Raw genomic sequence first — 26,938 nt, forward strand, 5'->3', positions numbered from 1 at the left:
GATCCCATTCCCTTCCACCTCCACAGCCTTTTCACTCCACAGCCATCATCCACCAAGGTTCTGACTTCAATTCTGCCATTTGTTGTTTTTCAACTGAGCTGCTAATTTCACCTGCTAGACCTGTCAGGCTGCTGTTGCTATGTCTTAGGGGAAGGAGACCTTTATGAATCTTTTGTGAAATTTCCTGGGACCAACATGCCTCAGTAGTTAACATATATTCTACTCTTTTTGTTTCAAAGGCTTTTTAGGTATTTTTTCCTTTTTTCTTTTTTTGGCAGGGCAACGAGAGTTAAGTGACTTGCCCAGGGTCACACAGCTAGTAACTGTCAAGTGTCTGAGGACTGATTTGAACTCAGGTCCTAACACCTTGGATTCAGGAGGATCTGAAGTCAAATTCAGCATCAGACACTTGATACTTATTAGCTGTGTGATCCTGGGCAAGTCACTTAACCCTCATTGCCCTGTAAAAAAAAAAAAAGAACAAAGAACTCAGGTCCTTCTGAATCCAAGGTGGATGCTTTAACCACCATGCCACCTAGCTGCCCCCTATGTCTTTTTTCACTATAACCTCCACACAAGAATTTTTCTACTAGCTTTTCTATTCATACCCATTCATCAATAGGTTCCCTAGTATTTACTTCTATAACTGAGTCAGAATGAGTAAATTCCTCTCATCTCTTTCCTGTCCTTGAAGGCAGACTGTGTGCCTATCACATGGTCAGCAACTCCTGGTGAGTTATTATGGGGCTGAGCATGAACATATGCACCAGTTCTCATTTGTCCATGAAATTTCCCTGTCATAAGTTAATACCTGGATCATGTAAACCACATTAGAGGTTCAATAAACTTTAAGTGGTACAGTGGATAGAGTGATGGACCTAAAGTCAGGAAGACTCATGTTTGTGAGTTCAAATATGGCCTCAGACACTTTCTTGCTCTGTGACCCTGGAGAAGTTACTTAATTCTGTTTGCCTCAGCTCCTCATCTCTAAAATGAGCTGGAGAAGAAAATGGCAAACCACACCAGCATCTCTGCCAAGAAAAATTCAAATAAAAAATGACTTAATGAGACGGGCTACTAAGTGTATCCAAGGTGAGGGGCTTTTGATCTGCATTTCTGCCATTATAACAAGTCTCTGTCATGCTTACCCTATGACTGACCATGTTGTATGCCAAATGTGTTTAATGATAGTTACAGATATGGGAAACTGCTTAGACAAATATTCAAACAATTATCAGTTTTATCACTTATCAGGGCATAATTTTCAAAACAACTTAAAAATCATAAATGTTACAAGATGAATAAAATATGGGTGTTTTCTAAAATGAAACTATTCTGTGAACTAAATGTAATTTAATAAAAACAAACAAATAAACAAAATTGATCTATGAGAGGACAAAGATCTAGAAAAGAACCAATTTGAAAGAAACCTTTACCCTACAGAATGCTGCCCAAAGCTTTAGAATGTTTACTCTGTAGGAAAGATGTATATTTCTTGTAATATTAAATATTTTATTATGATTCCCTTGGCTCAGGTAATGACAGTGCCTATCAAGAATGATAAATGTACCAGCATATTTGCTAGTTTGGAACATAAAATGTGGGAAAACATCAAAGTACAGCCTGTGCCCAGGAAAGTCCTTAATAAAGCATTTAATCATAGACAGATATTATGTATACTGCTGTAAGCATAGGGCTGAAGCCTACCTACCTCATTTTAGAAATCATGTCATCCATGACTACTCATATATTGTGTCTGGGTGAAAAATCACAAATATATGTATTTATCTCATTTACCATCAGAACATTACTTTTAAATGTAGGAGCTGTGTAACTACCCCATTTTACAGAAAGAAATAAGGCACACAATCAAGCAATTAATTGGCCTTGGACTTCTATTATTAGCCCAAGATTCTAGACTCCTAAGAAAACAAACCCAAGGCAACTTGACATATTTCCTTATCTTCACTGGTTTATTTAGTTTGCTTCTTAGGTCCCTCTTACACTTTTTTGTGCCATCATTTTCAGTCTAAAGAAAATTTTCTTTGACAGAGAAAATACAAGGATCTCATCTTTACATCTGTCAGCCCACCCTATCCTTCCTTTGCTCTAAAATCACCCTTTTTTATTATTCTAAACTTTGTCTACATGTCTCAGGTAATTCCAATCTTTATTCACTCCTGACTAGAATGAGGTCATACTTTTGTTTTCAGTCTCTAACTGCTTTTTTTATAACTCAGACAACTTTGGAGTTGTTGCAAAAAAGATATTCAAATTTCTGATCTCCTATGTCTTTCAGTGCAGTGTCCTAAGTCTTTGTTGTGTCTTGGATTCAAGTTGCCCACCCAAATGAACTATAAGCAAAGGAATTGATAAGGTTGTTCATTCAAACATGGACTAAAAACTCTGCCCGAAGCACATAAGCAAACATTTAATACTGTTACTTAAAACATGGTTTCAAACCAATAATACCACAAGCAAATCAAGGAAATAAGGAATAAGGAGGTGATAATACCTCTATATTCCCCCTTATTGTATTCAGTTCTGGTGGCCACAGTTAAAGAAATACATTGATAAGTTGGAGAGTATACACTGGATGACAATCAGAATGGTGACTAGCCTTGATTGAGTCCTTGTACTTTGAATAACATGAAAAGGTACTGAGAATGTTCACACTGAGAAAAGACTCAAAGTGGGATATGATCGTAGTGTTCAAGTTTCTCAACGGCTAGCACATGGAAGAAAGATTAGTCTTGTACTGTGGCTTCAGTGGTCCAAACCAGGAGCAATGGATAGAAGTTGCAAAAAGACAAACTTAGGCATAGTATAGGGGGAAAACCTTCCTGACAGATCTGTCCCAAAGGGGAAGGAGCTGTCTTGAGAACTGGTAGATTTGTCCTCCTTGGAGGTCTCTAAGAAGAGTTAGATGACACTTATCTAGTACTATAGCATGATGATTCCTTTTGGATACAGGTTGGAATACATGGTTACTAAGATCCCTCCCAACACTCCAATTCTGGGATCTGTGCATGAGATACTTATCTCCCTACTCTGGGTATTTCCACTGGCTGTCCCCCAAATCTGAAATGCTTTTACTCCTTATCTATAGCTCATGGCCACTTTAGCCTCCTTCAAGGCTCAGCTAAAATCCCACCTTCTTCAAGTAACCTTTCCTGGTCTCCCTTTAGTTGTGTCCCTCTATGATTTTCTCTGATTTATCCTGCATATATCTTGTTGGTACATAGCTATTTGCATGCCATCCTCCCCTATTGGTCTGTAAGCTCTGTGAATGGGAGCACTAATTCTTGCTTTTATCAGAATGACTAGAGTTTAGCACAGCACTTGGCAAATAGTAGGTACTTAAGAAATGCTTGGTGACTTGACTTTACTTCTCTGATCTCTATGAAATACTGGAGTGCTTTTCTTTTTGGTTTCTGCTCTGCCAATCAGCTACTTTGTGTGTGTGTGTGTGTGTGTGTGTGTGTTCATTAGTATTGTCCTCTCTTCCTCCTCCCTTTCCCCTATATTTCTCCAAGGTGCAGAGAAAGAAAAGGAGGAAGGAGGACAAATTTTAAAATATGCTATTTCAGCTCTAGTTAAATGTTTGGTAGGAGAAATTAACCAATGTAATTCATAAGAAAGCTCTTGATACTGACCATTAGAGCTCTGATATTTTAGAGAAAGAAGATCTTTTTTTTCCTCAGCTCTAGTGACTTCTGAGGCTGTTTACTTCAAAGAATCCCTGTTCCTTTAAAGATAATACCAAGAATATTTCTATGGCAGATGCTTTAGACAATATCTGGGGGCAGCTAGGTGGCACAGTGGATAGAGCACCGGCCCTGGAGTCAGGAGGACCTGAGTTCAAATCTGGCCTCAGACACTTGACACTTACTAGCTATGTGACCTTGGGCAACTCACTTAATCCCAACTGCCTCACTTAAAAAAAAACCCAAAACAAAAAACAATAATCAGCAGTAGACAATATATGGGTAAAAGAGTTGTCATTATGAAATTTGGTTGTGTTCATTTTATTACTCTTTGTCTTCTGACCCTTTACCAGAGGGTCTTAAGAAAAACTATTTTAACTACTAACCCCATTAAAGTTAGGTTTGGATTCTCAAAACATAGTAGCCTGGAATAACTTAGAACAGGAAGCTGAGGATACACTTAAAAATGAAACTATATGGAGAAGTGAAGCAAATGGGATGTAATCACTGAAATGGAAATTTGGATGGAATGATGGGTTCAACCAATTCCTACCAAATGTGTCTCTGAGATCTGAAATAATTAAAAATGGGCATGATTCATCTCAGCATCAGCAGAACTGACTCAGAGGAAGAGAGATCATGTGTTTAGGACTGCTCACCATCATTAGCATTAGATGGATTTGGCAGACTCTCATGTAAAGGCTGAGTCAAACCAAGTTTGCTTAATGTTCATTATCTTTTCAGTTCATTGAAAAACAGAAAATGGCACTTTCACCTCAATAAATACCTACTCTAGGTAGAGTACTGGGCTACCATATGGATAATAAAATAGACAATCAAGTATGCCAACGGATCTGGGATCTTATTTATTTGAGTATTCTTTTCTTTGATGTACCTTGCAATTCAATGCCACCCACTAATCCTATTTGATTCTTGTTCATATTTCCCCATAAGTTTGACACAGGGATCCACCTAATGTGCTCAGGGACTTCCTCACTTTCTCTTGACATTGAGAACATACAAGGGAATCACACAGACTTTCCATTGGTTGTCACTCACTCTTGCATGTGAACAGCTCATTATCTCTTTTGCTCATACATTTTTGATGACATCCTTTATTCTACTTCTCTCATAATCCCATTTGTTGAAGCTTATTCATATCCAACATACATTTTTCATTGCTATATTTTTAATTCTTCAGAGATTATTGTGTTCCATGACACAGAGATATATGTCACCACTAACATAATACTGATATTAAATTCATTTTTAGGAAGAAGGTTTGGGTTTTTAAAAGAACATTGAATTTGCCAAAGGCAATCCAACTGTCTTCCTCCTTCTGTTCAAGTTGTCCACTTGTAGTGTATATCCAAGAATGACAAATGTCTATTATGCACTATATAATATGCAGTTGGACAAACTGAAGAATTCATCCATAATTAACATGAGTGAACTCTATTGTTTGTCCTTTTGTATATTATGGACTATACAATAATCATTTTTCATCCACTTGACTTTTCCTATGGATGGGTGAGGCAATTTTTTTTTGGATTGGTCTCCTTTAGGAAATACAATGTTCCAGGGCTTGAAGCCAGTACATTATCTGGAGATCACAGCACCTCCTTATTTATAGGGAACTCAACTTTGATTTGGATTCCTTGCTGGATTTCCTCTGAAGTACCCTAAAAAATCTTTCTCCCTGATTTGTACAGCACTTGATATTAATGATTGAATAAGCTTCATTGAAAAATGTGATTTCTTTTGTAACTCTCAAGGTATTTTTTTTTTTGCTGAGTCAATTGGGGTTAAGTGACTTGCCTAGTGTCACACAGATAGTAAGTGTTAAATGTCTGAGGCCGAATTTGAACTCAGGTCTTCCTGGCTCCAGGGCTGGTGCTTTATCCACTGCACTACCTAGTTGCCCCACTCTCAAGCTATTTTCAAAAACTATTATGTACTTATCAAAGGGGGCATTGTTGAGGGAGAATGCTATATATGGCAACATTTTGTCCTTCAGAATCAATTTTAAAATGTAGTGAACAATGAATACAGTGGGGTCTTATGTTCTCTCTATATTTAAGTCATTTGTATGTGGGTAAGAAAAATATGTCCAGTTGTAGAATATAACTTGAATGCAAGGATTATACTCTTCAAAAATTTCATATAGATAGGAAAGAAGACATAGATTTCTAGTTGCTGATATTCTCTCATTTATTTTTTATTTTTAGTAATAAGGCCTCAGATCCCCCCCCACACACACACCACACACACACACACACACATACACACACACACACACACTCACACACACATTCCTTTGGTATATTTCCCTCCTTCAAATACCTTACACTTGTACCCCAGCTGCTTTTCACACCTTTGTTTCCTTTGGTGCCACTTCTAGCACTTCTGTAAACACACCTAGGACTTTGCTTTTGGAGTCCAAATGAAAAAATATCTCAACACTTTGTCTTGGTGAATTATAGTTTGTTAGAATGATTTTCATAGATGTTTTCAATTTTCATCTGTTTGTTGTCCTCTTTCAAGTTTCATCCTTAACCACCCTTTCAATAGCTTTGTTTATTTGGATTTCTTACTAAGCTTTCTTCCAAGTTGTATTCTTTACTGTATATCTCTGTTTCATGAAATGGGATTGTAGTATTTCTCATAATATTTTATCAACAAATTGTATGCTTAACCAGAATTCTATTTGTCTGCCATATCTTTGTGCTTGCAAAGTAAATCAACTGTTTGCTTCCTAGTGCACTTTTTAAAAGATTCCTTTTGTTTTATTATGGTAATTGGTTTACATTAGCTAAACTTCCATATGGCTTTAAGATACAAAACATCTCCAGAAAAAGTGATTATAGGAGAAGGACTTGACTTGATGTCATTTTAGGACTTCAGATTGGCAAATTCATTACTCCCACACTAGATTATAAGTTTTTTGAAGACATTAAAAATTCCCCTAGAACCTAGAATAGCACCTTGCCCATGTTAAACAATAAAGTTTCGTTGAATTGAATGAATGAATGAATGAATGAATGAATGAATGAATGATTCAAGGGCCTATTTACCTCTTCAGTAGTCATATGATGCTATGAGATGGTAGTAGATACAATGTTCTTATTCCCAACTGAATGAATACTCTTAATTACAGGATAAAGTCTGTCCCGATATTAAGATAAATACATTTTTCCTTTTTTAATTGTCTCTTGTAAAACATTGAAACATAGTACACACTGAAGAGGAAAAGCAGATAATCATATAGAATAAACTTTTAAAGAGATAAATATTTGAGTATGATTTGGTGGCCACTCTTTTTACCTCTTAATAATGATCAATTACAGCTTGAATTAACCCTTGTGATCTTCCCAGACTTTTAGCAGAGTGGAACTTTCTAATTTAACTGAAACCTATCTTTCTCTCACATCCATCCTAGGGGTGATGTGAGACTTCAAGTCGGCTTGAATCAAAGTGCTGTCAGATTGATTTTTGATGTTAGCAACTCCTTTGCCCAAGATAGAGACATGGCCACCTAGTTTAGGCTCTTAAAACTAAAGGAAGCAATTGCAGGCACTCAACATTAAAATATAATCATGGGAAATTATATTATATGTCATACAATAGCATATACAATATAGAATTCAAATTTGCTTATTTACTGCTACTGAACAGAGCAAAGCACATGACCATGCTGTTAGATTCACTAAAAATTTAAATAATCTAATCTCAACTAAGCCCTCTCTGCCCTGTTTACTTTTCTCAAATTAATTCTCTATCGTATCTCCCACAACCGTTCAAAACTATCTGTCTTCTCCTTAGCTTCCCTCACAAACCCTCCCTCTTAGAAGAGAACCTCAACTCAAACTTTACTAAGAAAATGGAGGGAATTCACCATGAGCCTCCTCTTCTTTCTTATTTTACATCTGTTCTTCTTGGTCCTTAAGTACATGCTCCTAATTCCTCTCTCCTGTCATTCTACCCCCTTCCTCTTCACTCTTTCTTTCCTTCTTTTTTTCCTATCTGGCAGAAAGGTGTATTTTCACATTGCTTTTTCAAGGCCAAGCTACCAGTGATCTCTTAATTTCAAATATGATTGCTTTTTCTCAGTTCTTATCCTTCTTATGCTTTCTGCAGCATTTGAAACTCTAAACCATATTCTCCTGGATAAGCTCTTTTACCTTTCCTCTTACCTGTCTAGCTTTTCTTTCTGTATTCTTTGCTGAATAACCATCCATATCATGCCCTCTAATTGCACCTTTGCCTCAAGGTTATGCCCTAGTCCCCTTTCTAGTCTCTATGTCCCATCTATTTCTGATTTCATTTTTTCCCACAGGTTCAGTTAGAATATCTATGCAGATGGTTTCCAGAGTTACTTTCTTCCTTTAGCTCCAGTCCCATATCATCAAATGCCTTTAAGACATTGTTCATTGGATGTCTCATAGACACTTTAAATTAAAACGCCCCAATTCTCTGTTATAGGAAAAATTTGGCCTTCTTTTCCAGATTTATTAAACATTATTTTAAAATACTCTGATCCATCAGATTGGATAGCTTGACCAACATGCTGCTCCTCACCTAAAACATTCTATATTATACATCAGTGATTCTGATGTTTAGAGATGGGCTTTTGGTTTCAGAAAAAAAAGATTAAAGTCATTAAAGGCACTGTACAATTTTGTAAATGCATTTCAATCTTGGTCTCTTCCATTTATTGAAGTCTGGGCCAGACAATGGTAGGAATGTTACCCATCCCTACTATGTAGGCTGGACTAGCTTTCCTGAAGGCTTTACCCCACCTAGGTTAGCTTAATTTTTGTATTGAAAATGTCTTGGAGAGTTAATCTGGTCAGAGGGCTAAGGCTCAAGAGCCTTGTCTTAGCTTCCTGGTGGCCTAAATATAAAACTGTGAGGAGTCAGGACCTCATTGCTTAGCCTTTACAGCAGGCTAACACAGAGGTAGAAAGGCAATGCTCAGCTGAACCAGTGCTGTGTCTCTGCTGACTTTCCTTTCCATGTTAGTTAAATGGGCAGCTTGGTGGCACAATGGATAGAACATTGTCTCTGAAGACAGGAGGACTTGAGTTCAAATCTTGCCTGAGACACTTACTGGCTATGTGACCATGGCCAAGTCACTTAACCCCAATTGCCTTCAATATCTGGGGCCATCTCCAGTTGTCCTGATATATCTTGCCACTGGACCCAGATGTCTCTGGAGGAGAAAGTGAGTTTGCTGACTCTGAACAGCCCTCTCTTACTTAAATCCAATTCACTTCAAGTTATGACATCACCCCAATGTCATGGTCTTCTTTAAGAACAAAGAACAAACAATAACAACAGTTAAGTGAACCTTTTTTGTTAACTACTAGAGGAGCTGTGGGTATCTCGCATTATTCCAATCCCAAACTTGAACCATCAGAATAGCATGATCTAACCTCCCCCCTTTAAACAAATACTAACCACCCTAGAGGGTATTCATGAGAAAAAGTGTTCCATATTCCCATATACACCAAAACACTATAGAGCTTTATAATTTTTTTGGTAAATGACTAAGCTCTATCAATTCCAAATGCTACTAATTCAGTGTTGCCTGAATTTTACCTGGGTCTCTATTCCTTGACAACATGAGTAACTATGAAGCTCACTTACATTTTATAAACTCCCTTTGAAACAAAGCTCCCAGCCACTGTTTGTATAATTCTTCCATCACCTTAAGTAGATTTCCTCATATTGTAGATAGAGCACCACACCAAGGAATTGGGATTCTCTGCCTTTGAATCCTATATTAGACAATTATTAGTCCTATATTAGACATTGTTAGTCAACAAATCTCAACTTCTCTGGCTCAGTTTGCCCACCTCCGTAAAGAATACTTATAGTATCTTCACAGGCTTCTGAGGGTTAAATGAGGCAATCTGAGTAAAGCACTCTGCAGACCTTAAAGAACTCTATAAATAGCAACCTCTCTTGATTAATATTCAATCAGCAGAAAGCTGGGAAAGACCTTAATGATCATGTAGTCCAATGCCCTAGTTGTACAGATGAGGAAATCAAGGCCAAAAGAGATCAAGTATTTCAGCAAATGTCAGTCAATAAATACTTATCAAGCTCTTTCCTCTATGCTAGGCCCTGTGCTAAATTCTGGAGATATAAAGAAAGGCAAAACCAGGGCCCCTGTCCTCAAAGAATTCACATTCTAATGGGGAATAAAAAAAAACCAAATAACTATGGTCGTACAAGACAGATACAGGGTAAATGGGAGGAGAGGTCCTAGAGGAAAGGGAAAATGGAAGAAGGTGTCTGGAAATGTGATCTGAGTCTTAAAGGAAGTCAGAAGACAGAAGAGAGGAGGGAGAGGATTCTGGGAATGGGGAATAGCCAGTTAAAAATGTTTTGCCTAATAATGTCATGTAGCTTTTTAAAAGAGGAGTCAGGAATTAAAGCAAGGATCTCTGACTTCCAAATTCAGGTCTCTTTCCACAGACTCTCAGAAGCTATTATTGGTTATGATTGAAAATATTATAGAAGTGTGTCCCAAACTTTGGTCTCTGGAGGTCTCCAGGTCTACATAATGTGGATAATGGTTCTGTGGGGAAATTGCCCTTGAAATGATTAAGTACGAGAGAAAAGATTAATCTAAGCTCCTCTTCTAGCCACATAATACATATTTTATGTATATGTCAACAATATATGTTTAGTACATTACATTGTTTTTGTATCTTCTGATACTGCCACTGTTCTGGTGTATACTGTCATTACCTCATAAGTGGATTATTTCAATTGTTCTCTCTACCTCAAGTAACTCCAGTTTACCCTCCATTCAGCTGTCAAATTGAGCTTCCCAAAGGACAGATATGACCATCTTATCCCCCTATTCAATAAGCCTCATTGACTTTATTAACTCCAAAATTGGAATATAAATATAACCAATGTAAAATATTTTTTGAAGCCCTTCATAGCCTGATCCCTTCCCACCTTCCTTGTCTTCTTACACCATGCATCCTTATTCCCCCTATGTCATGTCCTCTTCAATTCTATGATCCTCACCTCTTTGTTGTACCTCAAATGAAATAATCCATCTCTAGACTCTGGGTATTTTCATTGACTGTTCCTTATGCCTTAAATGTCTCTCCCTTCTCATTTCCATCCCTTCACTTTCCTGGATTTAATCCTGCCTTAGGTAAAGTCCAATCTTCTCCAAAAAGGCTTTTCTGATTCTCCATAATGCTAGTCTTTTCTTTCCATGGTGATCTTTGATTTATCCTGTACATGTCTGGTTTGTATATAGTTGTTTGCATGATTTCTCCCCTAGTAGATTGTGAGCTTCTTAAGGGCAGAAAATGTGTTTGCCTTTCCTTTTATCTCTAATGCTTAGCACATTGCTTGTTATGTGTGTGTGTGTGTGTGTGTGTATACACATATATGTGTGTATATATGCATATATTTTTTCTTTTCTTTTTTTTTTGTGGGGCAGTGAGGGTTAAGTGACTTGCCTAGGGTCACACAGCCAGTAAGTGTCAAGTGTGCAGCTGGATTAGAACTTAGGTTCTCCTGAATCCAGGGCTGGTGCTTTGTTCACTGTGCCACCTAGATGCTCCTTCTTGGTATATTGTAAGTTCTTAATAAAGGTTTATTGACTTGACACGACTTGCATGAGGGTATTCTCATATTGCAAAATTTTCCTTTTCTACTTTTCTTGTTAAGAGTGCCCCAAACCTAGAAAAGACTCCACAGGTTTTGCCCCTATATTTCAAGTGCTAAAGTGTTTGGTTGCCAAATTAATTGGGGAAATGCTGATTTTGGACTTCATGGATGATAATGATGCCCAAGAAAGTATATAATAAATACAGCTCTGACAGCCTATGATTATTTATCCTGTAGTTTACATTTTATTATTCAGCAGTGGGATAGAAGAAAAACTTGGAAAGCTTCAGGCTTACAAACCCCAGAACAAATGATGTCAAGTATAAAAAAAAGATGCAATCCTCTAAAATCTATCCTTAGGAAAAATAACAAACTGACATTACATTTTAAAGAAAAGAATCATGAATTAGTCTGGGATATGGGATCTCCAATCTATTTAATTATAAATTAATTCATTCAATCATTCTTTAAATAATAAATATCCTTTGCATTTATAAAGTGTTTTAAGGTTTGTAAAACATGTTTCACACATATCATCTTATTTGATCCTCACAATAGCAGTGGAAGATTGATTCTATCATTACCCCCATTTTAAGGGGAGAAAATTTAGGCAAACAGAAGTTAAGCAATTTGTCCAGTCACACAGTTGTAAATGTCTAAGACTGAATTTGAACTCAGGTCTTCCTTACTCCCATATTCAGTGTTCTATTCACTGTCTCACCTAGCTACCTTTCAGCATTTAATTAACCATCAAAAATCAATATTTAGAGCCCTCTGTTAAGTGCTGATGTACATGCAAGGCATAGGTATGCTACAGCTATCCTCATGGAGCTAAAAACCTACTGAAATAATAATAAGACACCAATTTTGATGGGTACGATATATAGCATTAAATGATAAATAGAGAGGAGACAAAAGGATAATTAAGATAGATGAGGTAGGGAATGAGAAGGGAATTGAAAAAGATGAATAAAGTAGGAGGTTTGTTGAGCAGGAAGGCTTTTGAATATGATTGCCCATGATATAGCAAACCCCAGCTACACAGTGAAACAATTTACTGAAAGGTGCAGAGAACACAAGAAGCTACCATTAATTTAATATAAAGAAAGCACTTGCTTTGGTAGAGGACAAAATGCAGCCTCAGAGGTTATCTATAAACAAGAAATTTCTCATGTACATCATGATGTCATATCAGATTCCTTGACAACTGCAGTCACAGAGATCACTATGTTCTATGACCCTTTGGTTATTAACATTGAATAAAGAATAAAACACAGATCAAAGTGCCTTGCAGAGGGATGAAATGAAAGAGGAATTTCTTATAGATGATGAAGCTGTTCTCATGATCCTATTTGAGGGTGAGTCTGAGGAGAATGTCAAGCCCCAGAACCTTAGAGAGCCTACTCCATGATAAATCAAAAGAGATCAATCTAACAATTTGTTTGGGAAAATTTAAATGGTTTAAAAAAGGCTACTGCCAACCATTATTCCAGAGGACCAAACATGACTGAACCATGGTACCCTGTGTCTTGAGAGAGAGGTGAAGGACTCAGTATAGAGAATGAGACATGTTCATTAATTGAAAAAGTAATATTGAATTTGTCTAGATTATGATATGCAAAGTTGGAGAGCCAGTTCATTGTATTGTTACAAGAGCACATGTATTTGGGACAGGAATTTCAGCTAGATGAGTTGGTCCCAGACTTCAGTAAATGGAATAGGACAAGACTGAAATGCATTTACAAAATTGTACAGTGCCTTTAGTGACTTTAAGCTTTTTCTGAAACAAAAAGCTCATCTCTAAACATCAGAATTCTTCCAGAAATGCCATATGACTGAGTGAATATAATTAGGATGTCATAACCTCTAAAAGATTAAAGTTGCCTATCACAGGGTAATGAAAAGGCACATATTCAGCTTGAATGGACTCTACCATATCACTAGAAGTAACATAATGATGACCACAGAGATTTATGAGTAGAAGATGATGGGGCCTCTTCATATATTGGGATTGAAGGATCACTGATGGAACTCCTGCATACTCTACTGACACCCACACATCATGAGGACATTTAGATATGGATGGCTTGAGGAATGAAGTCATTGGATCACAGATTTCGAGACATAAGGGCTTGTAGAGGTCATTGAATCCAGTCCCGTAATTTTGTAAGTGAGGAATCTAAATCCTAGAGAAGTTAAATGGCTTGCCCAAAGTCACACAGCTAGTAAGTTTCTGAGGTTCAGCCCTTTGTCCACTCCTCCAAGCCAGACAAGAGTCCCACAGCATGAGAAAAGTTGTTGTAAGTTATCATTGACATCACTTGGCAGAGAAACAACCTGGATTACACAGACCTATCTAATTATTCAAATATAAATATTATCTTAAATGTAAAATCAACGAACAAATTATGGATTTCTTAGAAGCTGCTCCAACCACATCAACCAAACAAAGTGACTATTTTAAAGGAAGTAGAGTCATTTTGTTTCTTCTTTACCAGGGGATGATTAGAAAAACAAGGACCTTAAGAGGAGAACATTACATTCTTCATTGAGATGAAGTTACAGAGTCATAATATAAATGGTTGTTCAGGTCGTAGTCAGATTAAAAAAAAACTCAACAACTTCACCTCTTAATTGAAGAAAAGTCAAAGAAAAATAATCAAAAGTTGTAAAAAAACTGTTGTCTTATGGCTCCACCCTTAAGTATCATGACTGCCTAGGTCAAAGATCCTCTCCCCAGCTACCACTTTCTATATGTGTTATTTCCCCCAGTAGAATTTTAAGCTTTTCAAGGGCAAGGACTGTTCCACTTTTGTATTTGTATCACCAGTATCTAGAACACAGTTGGTGATTAATAAATATGCATTTGGTTGACTAATTACTGGAACATAGTAGATGAGTATTACTAATTGCTTGCTTAAAATAAGTCCATAGCTTTTAGAGTTAATTTATTTATACATTATTGTTCTCATCTGCTTTCTCCTCTTAGGTCAAAGAAAAACCACCACACACTGTGTTACCAAGAATGGTTTGCAGATCATAGGCTTCCCTTGTAAAGAGTGATCCAGAATGATCCTTTTCTAATATCAGGGTGAGAAGAAGAATTCAATTGATGGTGGTCGCAGGGGGCCAGACATCTCCATGCAGATCAAAGCAGCAGAAAATAATCATCTTGAATAAGGCAAAACTTTTCACTTTCTCTCAGTGGAGGCACTGCTGGTAATTATTGTTATAATTATCACTTCTTACAAAGCTATTTTATATTCACTAATTTTTAAAAAGTTGCATGGATGAGCAATTAAAGAGGTTTTTTTAGATATAAAGATGCTTTTGTTTACATTAATTCCTTCAGTTCAGACTGAAGATGCAAGCTTTCCAAAAAGGCTTTCTTAACCAATTCAGCCCTATAGGGTTTACTCCTTTATCTCTTCCCTTAGCTCTTGTTATATGCTTGGGATTGATGCCATTGTATTTAACAGTTGCTTATGGTTTATATATCTTTGTTCTCTAGTGATTTCATATTTATGTATTCAACTTAACAACTTTAAGTGATGTAAAAGATGGTTTTCAGGTCTCAGTATCCAGTTCCAGTCTTTCCCCTAGGCTACAGTTCTTTTTTTTTCAAGGTATGTATGGTCTCTCTTAATTCTCTCTGATATTCATCTTCTTATAAAATCAGCACATGTAGATAGACATTTCAGAAAGCCCCCTTCCCTGCTGAGGTGCAGGAGGGTGGAGACTGTACTGAGTATGTGTTAAGGACCAGAGGAATAGAAGCATCCCAGCCTGAGAAGGATGGGACCCCTCCACTTATGCCATCCAGCTCTCTCCTAGGGAGCCAGAGTGGCTAGTCAATCCAGGGGTAAGAGCATGCAGAGGAGAGGTAAAGGATCCATCCCCACCCCATTCACTCCTCAGTCTGGGGACTTTCTGGGTTCTTGCCTTCCTTGTGACATCATTGTGACATTAATCTGTCACCCCCTGAGGACAGTCAGGCACAGAAGGTAATTGATGTCCCCAGGGCCCAAATCAAAGCCTGGCTCAGCAGGAGAGATGGGTGAAAGGGAGGGAGGAAGAGAGGGTGCTGAAGGGAGGGTCTGAACGAAAGGGGAGCTGAAGGCAGTGGGGCGAGGGGAGCCTGGTGCTGGCAGCTTTCGGGGGGGGCGCCTATTTCTTAGGGCATCATGGCCACAGAATTCTAATAGATCTCCCTGACTCCCTTTATTCCCCTTTGTCTTATACATTGCTACCAAAATAAATGTCCTTAAGCAAAGACATTCTGTAGGATTTCTCTACCCAAACAAATGTAGTGGCTTCCTGTTGTTTCTAAGGCAAAATGCAAACTGTTCTCATTTTAAAAACCCTTCACAACCTAACCCCAATCCATATTTCCAACGTCATGGATATTACATACCCTCCCACAATTATCTATTCAGCCATGTGATAAAATAATAGGATTTGGCAGACATCCAGGGGCCCCCACCTGAAGATTGATTTAGAATCGATTGAATTGGGTGAGACAGAGACTGACTGAGAACCTACTTAAGGATGATTAAATGAGACCACACCTGACTGGCCCTGAGTGGGATGTTGTTCTCAGAGGCTGTGGACTATGACATCAACAGGATACCACCCTCAAGGGAGACAGGAAGTAGGAAGGTTAGGGTGGATCACTGGATTGGCCTCTTTTTCATTCAGGACTTCAGCTTGGTGGCAGACAGAGAAGCTGCTGAGGATCAGTCTCTTTTTGTCCTGGACTGAGGATTGGTGGTAGAACTTCACACGGGCTACTAGGAAAGGAAGATTTTCTCTCTGGCCAGACCAAATAGATCTAAGCTAGGGTTTTCCATTCTATAAGGGATCTGTTCTCAATCTCTCTCTCTTCACTAACTTCTAATACACTTTAATCAATACTTAAAAGCCTAAACTCTTGCTGAATTTATCAGTAAAATTAGCCAATTTCCTCCCAAAATGGGGGCAGGGCAGGTAAAGACCCACGTTAGATTTTTTTTTGTTTTAATTGTTTTTTTATTTTAGTGAGGCAATTGGGGTTAAGTGACTTGCCCAGGGTCACACAGCTAGTAAGTGTTAAGTGTCTGAGGCCGGATTTGAACTCAGGTCCTCCTGACTCCAGGGCCAGTGCTCTATCCACTGCGCCACCTAGCTGCCCCCTCACGTTAGATTTTAAATATCACAGTTTGGCTGACCACAAAGAGGAAAGCTGAATCTCTATCTTCTGATCTTCTGGTTGGGTAAGAAATTTTCCCCTAGCCCGTTCCTTTAAATTCCAAAGAACTGCTAAGTATGAGCTGTTTTTCCTTTAGACTTTCAAATAGATTTTTAAAAACTTCCTAAGTACCCCTTTTATAACTTTAGCTTGGCTAATCAGACAAGCAGGGGAAAAGGTCTTGTTGACGCTTGGTCAGTTTGAATTTAATAAAGATTTTTTTTATTCCAATTCTTAGTTTTGCTGGGCTTTGTTATATGGTATGGAAAGTTCTGAATGTCATGGAGTAGATTAGAATGAGTATTTTTCCTTAGGATTCCCCATTAAGAAAGCTACTCATGGATTGGGATAAAGGAAAACTTATAGCAAAAACAACCATGACCAGGGGAAAGCTTATCAAACTGTGTTTTATGTGGCATAAAGCATTGCAAGAAGAATGGCCCAAACATTGGTCATTTAATCCGCAAACATTGAGGCATTTGCAAAGAATCCTATGCCAATGTCCCCCTGAACATTCATTTTTTGGAAAATCTGCTTCAGAGTGAGCAGGGATTATGATACTGGGGATATACGACAAGAAGGATCCAGGCCCCAGCTTAAATCTGAGCCTGTTTCTCAGACTGAAATGCCAAATAATCCAACTCAAGCAAAGCCTGATATTGAATGCAAGGCCTCTCATACTGAAATGTCAAATGATCCCACTCCTATTCCCTCTCCCTCTACATCCTCCATGTCAACCACACAAATAAATAAGAAAATAAATGGTTCACCTGTAGAGGAGACAGAGAAGATCACAATTTTTCCCCTTCAAGAGGTCCTCACCCATGGTCAAAAAGGTGCTATGCAAAAGCTCAGACAACACACACCTTTGGGGCCCCAAAACTTGATTACATGAAAACAAAATATTCCTAAATTTGATGAGGATCCCACAGCAGTTATCAGCCAGTTTAGGGCAATTTTTAGAGGATATCTGCCCACTTGGAGTTATGTTACTGTCCTCATAGAAATAAACATCACAGCCAAACTGACATTCTCTCTGTACCTCACTTAGTAAATTCTGTCTCCCATCTCTGTGCCTTTGCAATAACTTCTCACATGTCTGAAAAGCACCCCCTTTTACCTCTGCTTCATATAGAGTTTTTCTCTTCCTTTCATGTGCAGTTCAGGCAGCATCTTTTGCATGATGCCACTCATGATTCTTCCTCCCCCAACTGCTAGTTACCTCCCTCCAAAACTAGTTTAGTAACTTTATATTTATGCAGTACTTTATTTATGTATATTTGTTGTCTTCCCCACTGGAATGTTATCTTTTTGTAAATTGAAATTGTACCTAGGCAGTGCTGGTACATAGTAGATGATTGATAAATACTTGTCATTGATGATTACTGCATCTTGATTGGTTGATATTTTTGACACTAAAAAAGCATAAAACCATGGATTTAGACCTGGAAGAGAACTTTGAAGTTATCTAGTCCACTTAACCTCTTAATTATTATAAGGAAACTGAGACACTAAGAGGCTAAGTGACTTGCCCAAGGTCATATCACTAGTAATTCCTTTGACTCTTCTTTCACTTAGAAATGCCAATGTCTAGAATGTTTGCTTCAATCCATCCCTTTCTGTGCTCCAAGGAGTCAGTCAAAATACTATGAAAAGTCATAGCCTACCTGTTAAAGGCCATTTCCAGACTAAATGATAATTTCTGAGTAGAGAATATTTTTTTAGAAAAAAAATTCTTGGAGCAAATTCTGTGACTAAAAAGAAATGGAAATGCCATTACAGACCTCTTCTTTGACATCCAGGAATAGTACACACCCAAACTTATCCCCCCCCTCAACACACACATACTCACAATTATCCCATCTCCCACACATTACATCTTAGCATACTCCATAGCTGGTAAGGTAATTTATATTTCTTCCTCTTTTAATTAATGTATATCAGCAATGCTGGATCACCTATTTCCTACCCAAAATACATTTAGATAAATAAATTAAAAATAATGGTCTAGGTGACCTAGATAACTTGGTCTTTTAGAGATGCCTTTCCTGATCCTCCCTTCTTTAGACAATTAAGAAAAAGTACCAAGGAGCTTCCTCAATATCAAAACTAAATGCGGAGGGCAGCTAGGTGGCACAGTGGATAGAGCACCTGGAGTCAGGAGTACCTGAGTTCAAATCCGGCCTCAGACTCTTAACACTTACTAGTTGTGTGACCCTGGGCAAGTCACTTAACCCCAATTGCCTCACTAAAAAAACAAACAAACAAAAAAACAAAAACAAAAACAAAACAAACAAACAAACAAACAAAAAAACAAAAAAACAAAAAAAAGCTAAATGCCAAGCCACAGGCAATGCTGTTTGAAAGGTGCTAGAAAGTAGTTATGGGGTTTATAGAACTGGAGAAGAACAAAGATTCTGATTTTCAAAAATGGGAAAGAAATAGTTTGCAAACTGGAGATTAGTGAGCTTGACATTATTCTCAGGGGAAATTCTAGAATATATTACTATTGAGAGGACAAGTGAATATCTTGAAAAAGAAATGATGTTAAAGACAGCATGGTTTCATAAAGAATATGTCATGCTACACTAACCCTATTTCCTTTCTTTTTGACAGGTAACAAGATCTATAGGGCAGAGGAATGGTACAGATAAAATTTACTGAAATTTTAGCCAATCTTTTGATGAAATCTCTTATGCTATAATCACAGACAAGACAGAGAGATATGGGGATCCACAATTAAATATATTTGGATTGGGGAAGCTAGGTGGCACAGTGGATAGAACACCGGCCCTGGATTCAGGAGGACCTGAGTTCAAATCCGGCCTCAGACACTTAACACTTACTAGCTGTGTGACCCTGGGCAAGTCACTTCACCCCAATTGTCTCACCAAAAAAACAAACAAACAAACACAAAAAATGTATATATTTTGATTTGTTTGAATGGATGGAGTAAAAGAATATCCATTATTGTTTTATTATCAACTTGGAAAAAAAAAGATTTCTAGGCCCCTAATTGATACAGTAAATGAAACACTTGTCCTGGATTAAAGGAAACCTGGGTTCTAATCTAGTTTCAGACACTTGCAAGGTGTGTGACCTTGGACAAGTCACTACTTCTGACTTCCCCAGTTCCTTCAACTGTAAAATGGGAATACTAAGAGCACCTACCTTCCAGGTTGTTGTAAGGATCAAAAGAGATAGTATCTTTAAAGAACTTAACACAGTACCTGGAAGTGCTTAGTGTTTCCTTCCTTTCTGGTGCAGTCTGGGATCTATCTTTTGTCCTGTCTTCTTGAACATTTTTATCATTGATTTGGATAAAGGACTATATGGCATTGCTATTGGATTTGCAGGTATATCTGAAATGCTGAATCACAGAATTAGCATCCAAAAAATGTTTAGAAACCCAAGCACTTGCCGAATTGATCATTAAATTTAATAGGGATAAATGTAAAGTTTTGCATTTGGGTTAAAAAATGAACCTTAAAATTACAAGATGGGGGAAGATAGAAATAAATAGTAGTTTGTACAAAAATGGCTTGAGAGTGTTTAGTGGATTGCAAGCTTAATAGAAGGCTTTGTGTTAGGGTAGCAACCCCCATCATTCATAGTTGATGTGATCTCAAGCTATATTAGAAGTAAATCGTTCCAGACTGTGAACGTGTTAGTCATGCTAGATTTTTGGCATCATGTTTTAGGCAGATCATTGGTTTGAGAGCATACAGAAGAGGAAATTCAAGATGGTTAAAGACTTCTAGATTATGCCACATGAGAACTGGTTGAGACAAATGGGGTTGTTTAGCCTAGAAAAACACACATACAGGACATGATAACTTTATTTAAATCAGGAGGTTGTCTGTTAGGAAGAAAAGAAATTCGATCTATTTTTCTTGGACGCAGAAGGAAAACCTCAGAGAAATAGGTGAAAGTCACAAAGAGTCAAATTTAGGGCTTGATGTAAAGGAAAAATTAAGCTTCTTAAAATCAGAGGTATCTCAAACTGGAATGGACTGCCTTAGGAGCTCATTAGACTTGTTTAAGGATAACTAGATGATGAATTGTTATATGAAATGTAAAAAGAATTCTTGTTTATAGATGGTCTGAACTTAATGACTTTTGCAATTCAGGATTTCAAAGAGAGGTAGAATTTATCTAAGGTATATAGGGACATAATGTAGAAGCACCACCAATACCCAGTGAGATACATGCCAACCAGTGATCACTAATAGACATTACTTTTCTTTAATGCGATTTTTGCTTAATAAATCTATTGAATGTAAAATAGTAAGAGCTTAATGGATTCAGATACTAGGTTTAGAGCTGGAAATAACTTGGAGGTCATTAATTGTAACTCTCTTATTTTACAGATGATGAAATGAGGCACAGAGGAGTTAGGGAATTTGTCTGGTTTCACACAACTACTAAGTTTTTGAGGCAGTATTTTAACTTGAATTTTCCTAATTCCAGTCCAGCACTTTATGCACTAAATGACTCCTTCAATCTCAAAAGTCCTTTTTTTTAATTGTAAGAAGACACAAGCATTTTTTTATAATATTGATGCTCACATGGCAATAATCCGTAGTGAACAAAATGAATCAGGCTGTTAACACAAGGCTTCAAATTCAAGCTATTCCTTGGTGTTTTTAGAAAGTGAGCAATTAGACAAGTGGATTGTGCTTCATTACAGTAAGTAATGCAAGGGCTACCCAGAAATATTGAGTTACATTCTAATTAGTTGAGGAAGAAGTCCCTAGAGTATTAAGTTTCTATGGCTTTAATTACTTTAAGGATAAACATGGATCTTACAGGTTGAGTATGCAATATAATTCCACTCTATCTATCTAAACTGGGAATGAAAGTTAGGTGCTAAAGTTCAGACTTTGAATCACTTGAAAGATCCTTCAAATAATGCAATAATCTCCTCTCTGGGCAGTATCTAGAGAAGCAGCCTTCCCAAATGCATTGTTGTAGCAAATACCAATGAAGTAGACAGCTCATTATTGGCAATATTTAGCAATCATTATTTATAGTAAGACACTGAGTGGCATAGTGGAAAGACACTGGTTCTGGAGCCAGAGGATGTAGGTTAAAATCCAGTATCTGATACTATTCTTTAAAAGTCACTGCACTTCTCTCAATTCACTCATCTTTAAAATGACTGACTGGAGCAGCTAGGTGGCATGGTGGCTAAATTACCAGCCCTGGATTCAGGAGGAACTGAGTTCAAATCCAACCCCAGACACTTGACACTTACTAGCTGTGTGACCCTGGGCAAGTCACTTAACCCTCATTGCCCTGCAAAAATAAATAAATAAATAATTGAATAAACAAACAAACAAATAGTTATTTGGCTTCTGAGATTCCTTCCAGAGCTAGAGCTATGATCTTCCACATGACTGTTAAACTGATATTACTGCACCACAATTCTGACTTTATTCAGCAGTGATTTGCTGTCTTCAGGGTAAAATGAAAATGACTCTGACAGCTAAAGGTCTTCACAATATGGTTCCAAATGATCTTTCCCAACTTACCTCATATTTTCCTTCTCTCTCATACTCTATATTCCAGCAAAACTGGCCTATATGCTGTTATCCATATGTGACATTCCACCTCTTATCCTTTTTCCTTTATACAGGATGCCTCTCATTCCTGGTCTCCCTTGTTACCTTTGCTCTTTGAAATCCCTAGCTCAACTCCAGTGTCACCTCCTAAAAGAATTTTCTGACTCCCTCCACCCAATTGTTGATGTACATGTTGTATTTACTTATTTCTATCTATATCATATCCTCTCAATAGACCGTAAGTACCTTGAGAGCAAAGAGCAGTCCTTTTTTCCCCTTAATATCTCATTGTATAGCACATCGTATACCATGGCATAGGTGCTCAATCAATGCTTATTGAATTGAATTGAATTGAATTGAGGATAACAATGTAAAGTAATAAATGTACTTTTTCATTCTGGCCACTTTTATTTGGTCTCTTGCTTAGAAACCAAATTAAAGCAGTTGTCAATATTCCAATTCAAGAAACAGCAGCATCTTTGGTCTAAATTACTTTTACTATAGTATATGTATATGCATATGCATATGTATATGTATGTGTATATGTGCATATGTATATACACATATACATATATATTTACTGAAGGGGATTAGACTTTTTTTGCATGAGAAGAATATGTTCCTGTATTGTTCATACCTTTGCCCTATAATTCACTTGACACAGTTTTAGATAGATTCAACCAAAAAGAACTAATTTCACCATACTCTTTAAAATAATTTACATCCCCTACAGGGTCTGATTTGCCAGAGTCTAGTTCTTATCTTCACATCTCCTTATGAGAATTTTTTAGAGAAGAGGAACCAAAATTAGATGAAAATGCCATTACTGAAAACCATTAGCAAATAATTTTTGTAAGCCTTTGGCCTGAGAAATACTCTGTAGGCAGCTTATTAAAATATTACAAAATAATAAAAATGCCACTTACCTGAGCCCCAGCTGGTACAACTTGCAGAGGACCTGAAATTTTAGTTAAAGGTCACTTTAAAATTAGTTCCTGCTGAATGCCCCCACCCCTCATATTATTGAGTTTATGAGGCAAAATCCAAGTACAATCCTTTCTTTTGGTTTGGTCACATTCTCTAGGGAGGCTGTTGCCATCAACTGCCCATCTTTATGCCCAAAGTATAGCAAGGTAGATACTCAGATCTAAGATTTGGGATTCTTTAGGAAGATGGGTGTCTTTCTGAGTGGATCCAAGTGACATAGCTATAACATTTCCCCCCCCCCCAGATGACACCATTTGTACTTCAGAAAGAAAATCAGATTAATGAGCTAATTGGGCATAGGGGAGCTCCATAGTAGAAAACTATAGGAGAAAGTACCAGTGTCTTTTCATCTGGAGTATTGTGTTCAGCTCTGGATACTATATTTTGGGTAGGATACTGATAGGATGAATATCATGAAAAGGAGGGCAACCAGGGTAATGCAGGGACTTAAGATCTTTCTATAAGAGGAATGGTTTAGGAGACAAGAAGGCTTTGAGGGAATTTGGATAACTATGTTCACGTATTTGAAGGGCTGTTATATAGAACTGAAACAAGGATGGCACTGCTTGGTGCTGGAGAGTAGATCTATATATTTATATTGCATTGGATATTTATATAGAATCATAGGATTATATTTGAAAAAGACCTCAGTGATTAGCCAGTTTATGACCATTTTACAAAGGAGCAAAATTTGGCCCAAGGAACTTAAATGCTCAGTGTCACTGAGCTAATATTGATGAACCATTTGAACCCTGGTGTTCGACCCCAAATCCAGAGTTCCGTGTAGAGTGCCAATGGATAGAAGTCACAAAGGAAAATTTAGCTTTGATTAAAAGAAAAGTTTCTTTCCAAATGGAGGTTGAAGGGGCTGCCTGCAAACATAGTGGCTTCTGACCTTCCTTAAAGGTCTTGTGGCCAAGGGGCTGAATGACTAACTATTGGTTGATGTTGTAGATGACTTCCTTTTAGGTATGTGCTGGTCTAGATGGTCTCTACCATCTCTTCAGTAGCTGAGATTCTCCGTGGTCAGTTTGTAATAATGCTCCCATTCACTAAATTACTTCATATATCCAGTTTCCTTTCCTCACCAGCAGCAGTACTAAGGACTTTTGGGAACTCAGCACTACAAATGAGAAAGCAATACACACTGTAACAACTCACCCTTTATCTTGGTGATTAAAGAGCTTTGGAGCCCTGGCAATAGCATGCTGAGTTGCACTTTGGAAACTTGGCAAAGGACCATTTCAGACCTAAACCACTGCTGACTGGAGAGTAAATCTATTGAAATGACAACACACCAGAGGGAGCTCAATGAATAGCCAGTGGCTTTTCAGAGAGGCAATGCTAATGTCAAAACCCAGTGTTGTAAACATCTTCTACTACCATTTTCATTGTCTCCTTCCAATCTTAATGAGGCCATTCTACCTTAATTTACTTTACTTGATATAATTCCCCACCCACACCGAGCCATATCAGTAGAATAGAACAGAAATCAATCAACATACAATCTCATGAAATCTTACCTACAAACCTTTTGAAAGGACAATTGCAGAGGAAGGGGAAATAGAGTTGTTTTTGAAGAAAGAGCTAGAAAATCAGTACAGTTATTTCAGAGGCTGCCATATTAAAAAGAGTCCTACAGATATTACTGATGAGCTTTCCAATTACTTTGCTGGGATATTTTGGGGAGCTGTAGAAAGAGGGACTGGAGTAAAGAAAATACTCCCTTGAAAGATATAAAGATAAAAATCCTACTTAAGCCATTATTTCATTTGTGTATAAAAAGAGTCAACCTTTTATCCTTCAACCCATTATTTCAGTAAAATGTATCCTTTTAAATTTAAATTATAATGAAGAAAGCTAAAATATCTCTTTGGTCAGACAAAACTTTCTAATTAGATTGCAATACTAATAATATTTGGGGGGGGTAATTCATAATGCTAATCTTAAGAGAGCAAAAGATCTTAAAAATAAGGGAAGGTCATGTCAAACAATCAATATGCCATTGAAATTTCTTTAAAATGAACATATTTTAAAATCTAGCAAATCTCTAGCAATATGTGACTTCCCCATACCTGAAAATTAACAACCTCTTTTCTCTGACTTCCTATTCATTTCCTTTAAAGCTATACTTCCTGGCAAAAAAGTCACTTTCAGAAAACTCTGCCTATCACAGGGCAAACAAGTAGGATAATACATTGACTAGGGAAACTTTGGAGCAGACATGGATGTCCTTTAAGGACATCTTAAGGCATTTCAGGATTTTTAAGAGTTTACTCTGTAAGACATCTGCTCAGTTTAAACATTTTTTATATTTAAAGAGATTTGTGTATGCACGTTCCTCTATGCTCATCAGTTTCATACAGCAAAATTTTGATTTGAAAATATGCCTTAATTACATTGCAGTTCTCTGGGGCCACTAATTTATTATCATGACTCAAAAAAGAAAAAAAAAAAGAGAGGCATGAGCCATGCTACTTATGGATAATTTATTTCCTAAATGTTTTATCTAAATAAACAAAAAATAGAACTAATAATTTAATTTTACACAGAATATTCTGTTTATCAAATAATACACATTTTTATGGACATTTGTCATCTTTTAAAGTTGCTTCATTCTAAACATTGTTATTAAATAATAATTTTTAGATGGAAAGAATTAAAAAACAGGGGCAGCTAGGTGGCACAGTGGATAAAGTACCAGCCCTGGATTCAGGAGGACCTGAGTTCAAATCCAGCCTCAGACACTTAACACTAGCTGTGTGACCCTGGGCAAGTCACTTAACCCCCATTGCCCCCTAAAAAAAGAATTCAAAAACTTCTGGAAAATTGTTGGAGTTGAAAGATTCCTGGAGGGGCAGCTAGAAGACCTGAGTTCTCATTCTGCTTTTGCCATTCATTCCCTATGTGGCTTTGGACTTGTTACTTCACTCCTTTGGAGTGTATTGCCTCATGCTGCTCTAGATGATAAGGTTTAATGCACCTTGATAATCACATGCTTCTGCAATTCTAAATGACAGGGAAATAATGATGAACTTATATGAGTTTTTTATCTTTTATTTGAGGCACTGCATCTTTTTTTGTGAAAACTTGTTTTTTTTGCGTCTTTTAATTTTTCATTATGAAAATATACTTTTCAGTTATTCAGTGTAAATATTGATAGATTTTTGGAAAGCTTCTAGGGTTGTATATCTGGAGTCTTTAATGACCACAATATGAAATGTGTATCTTGCAGTATATTTTCTTTTTTATCTGGGTTTATTATTTAGATTATTTTCTTAAAAAGTAAAACCATTATGACTACAGATCAAGATTTAGGAAGGACTTAAGAGACCATCTCAACCAGTTTACTTATATTACAGATAAGAAAAATGAGAACCATTTAGATGAGTCAAATAACTTGCCCAAGGTCACATGGATAGTAAGTATCTGGAGAATTTCAACACAGGTTATCCAACTCCAGAAGCCATGTTCTTTTTACAGTACTGTGCTTATCACTGTCTTCACCCTTGTTCGAATGCACTTGTATATTTGTATTTACATGATGTTATTACCTGCTAAAATGCATGTTTTTTAAGGACAAGGGACTATATGTAGTGTGATACACTGGCTCTTCATTTCTCATCAGGCTACTCTTCAGGCTACCATGTCCCAGAAACTTTATCAAGGAAAAGCACTCTAGCCTACAGACATTCAGATTCTCCCACTGATTGGATTATTCTCCTAAGAGCCTCTATTTAAAGAGGCAACCTAGGCTAATGTCTTCTTTTCTCAACAAGCTTCACTCTAGACTTCTCTGCCATTTTCCT

At 37.2% G+C, this 26,938-nt stretch overlaps 1 protein-coding gene across 2 annotated transcripts in view; it reads right to left on the bottom strand.

The window, feature by feature from the left end:
• Positions 1-26,938, bottom strand: part of GPR149 (G protein-coupled receptor 149) — a 91,357-nt gene that overhangs the window by 49,400 nt on the left and 15,019 nt on the right. Inside the window, exon 4 of one of the 2 annotated variants that reach the window (XM_043998946.1) lies at positions 23,069-23,100. The exons of the other annotated variant lie outside the window; for it this stretch is intronic. Within the exon in view, the coding sequence (XP_043854881.1) occupies positions 23,069-23,100 (32 nt within the window). The remainder of the gene's footprint in view (positions 1-23,068; positions 23,101-26,938) is intronic. 2 annotated transcript variants of the gene reach the window in all.

This window comes from Dromiciops gliroides, chromosome 3 (genome assembly GCF_019393635.1).
Source record: "Dromiciops gliroides isolate mDroGli1 chromosome 3, mDroGli1.pri, whole genome shotgun sequence".
Taxonomy (NCBI): Eukaryota; Metazoa; Chordata; class Mammalia; order Microbiotheria; family Microbiotheriidae; genus Dromiciops; species Dromiciops gliroides.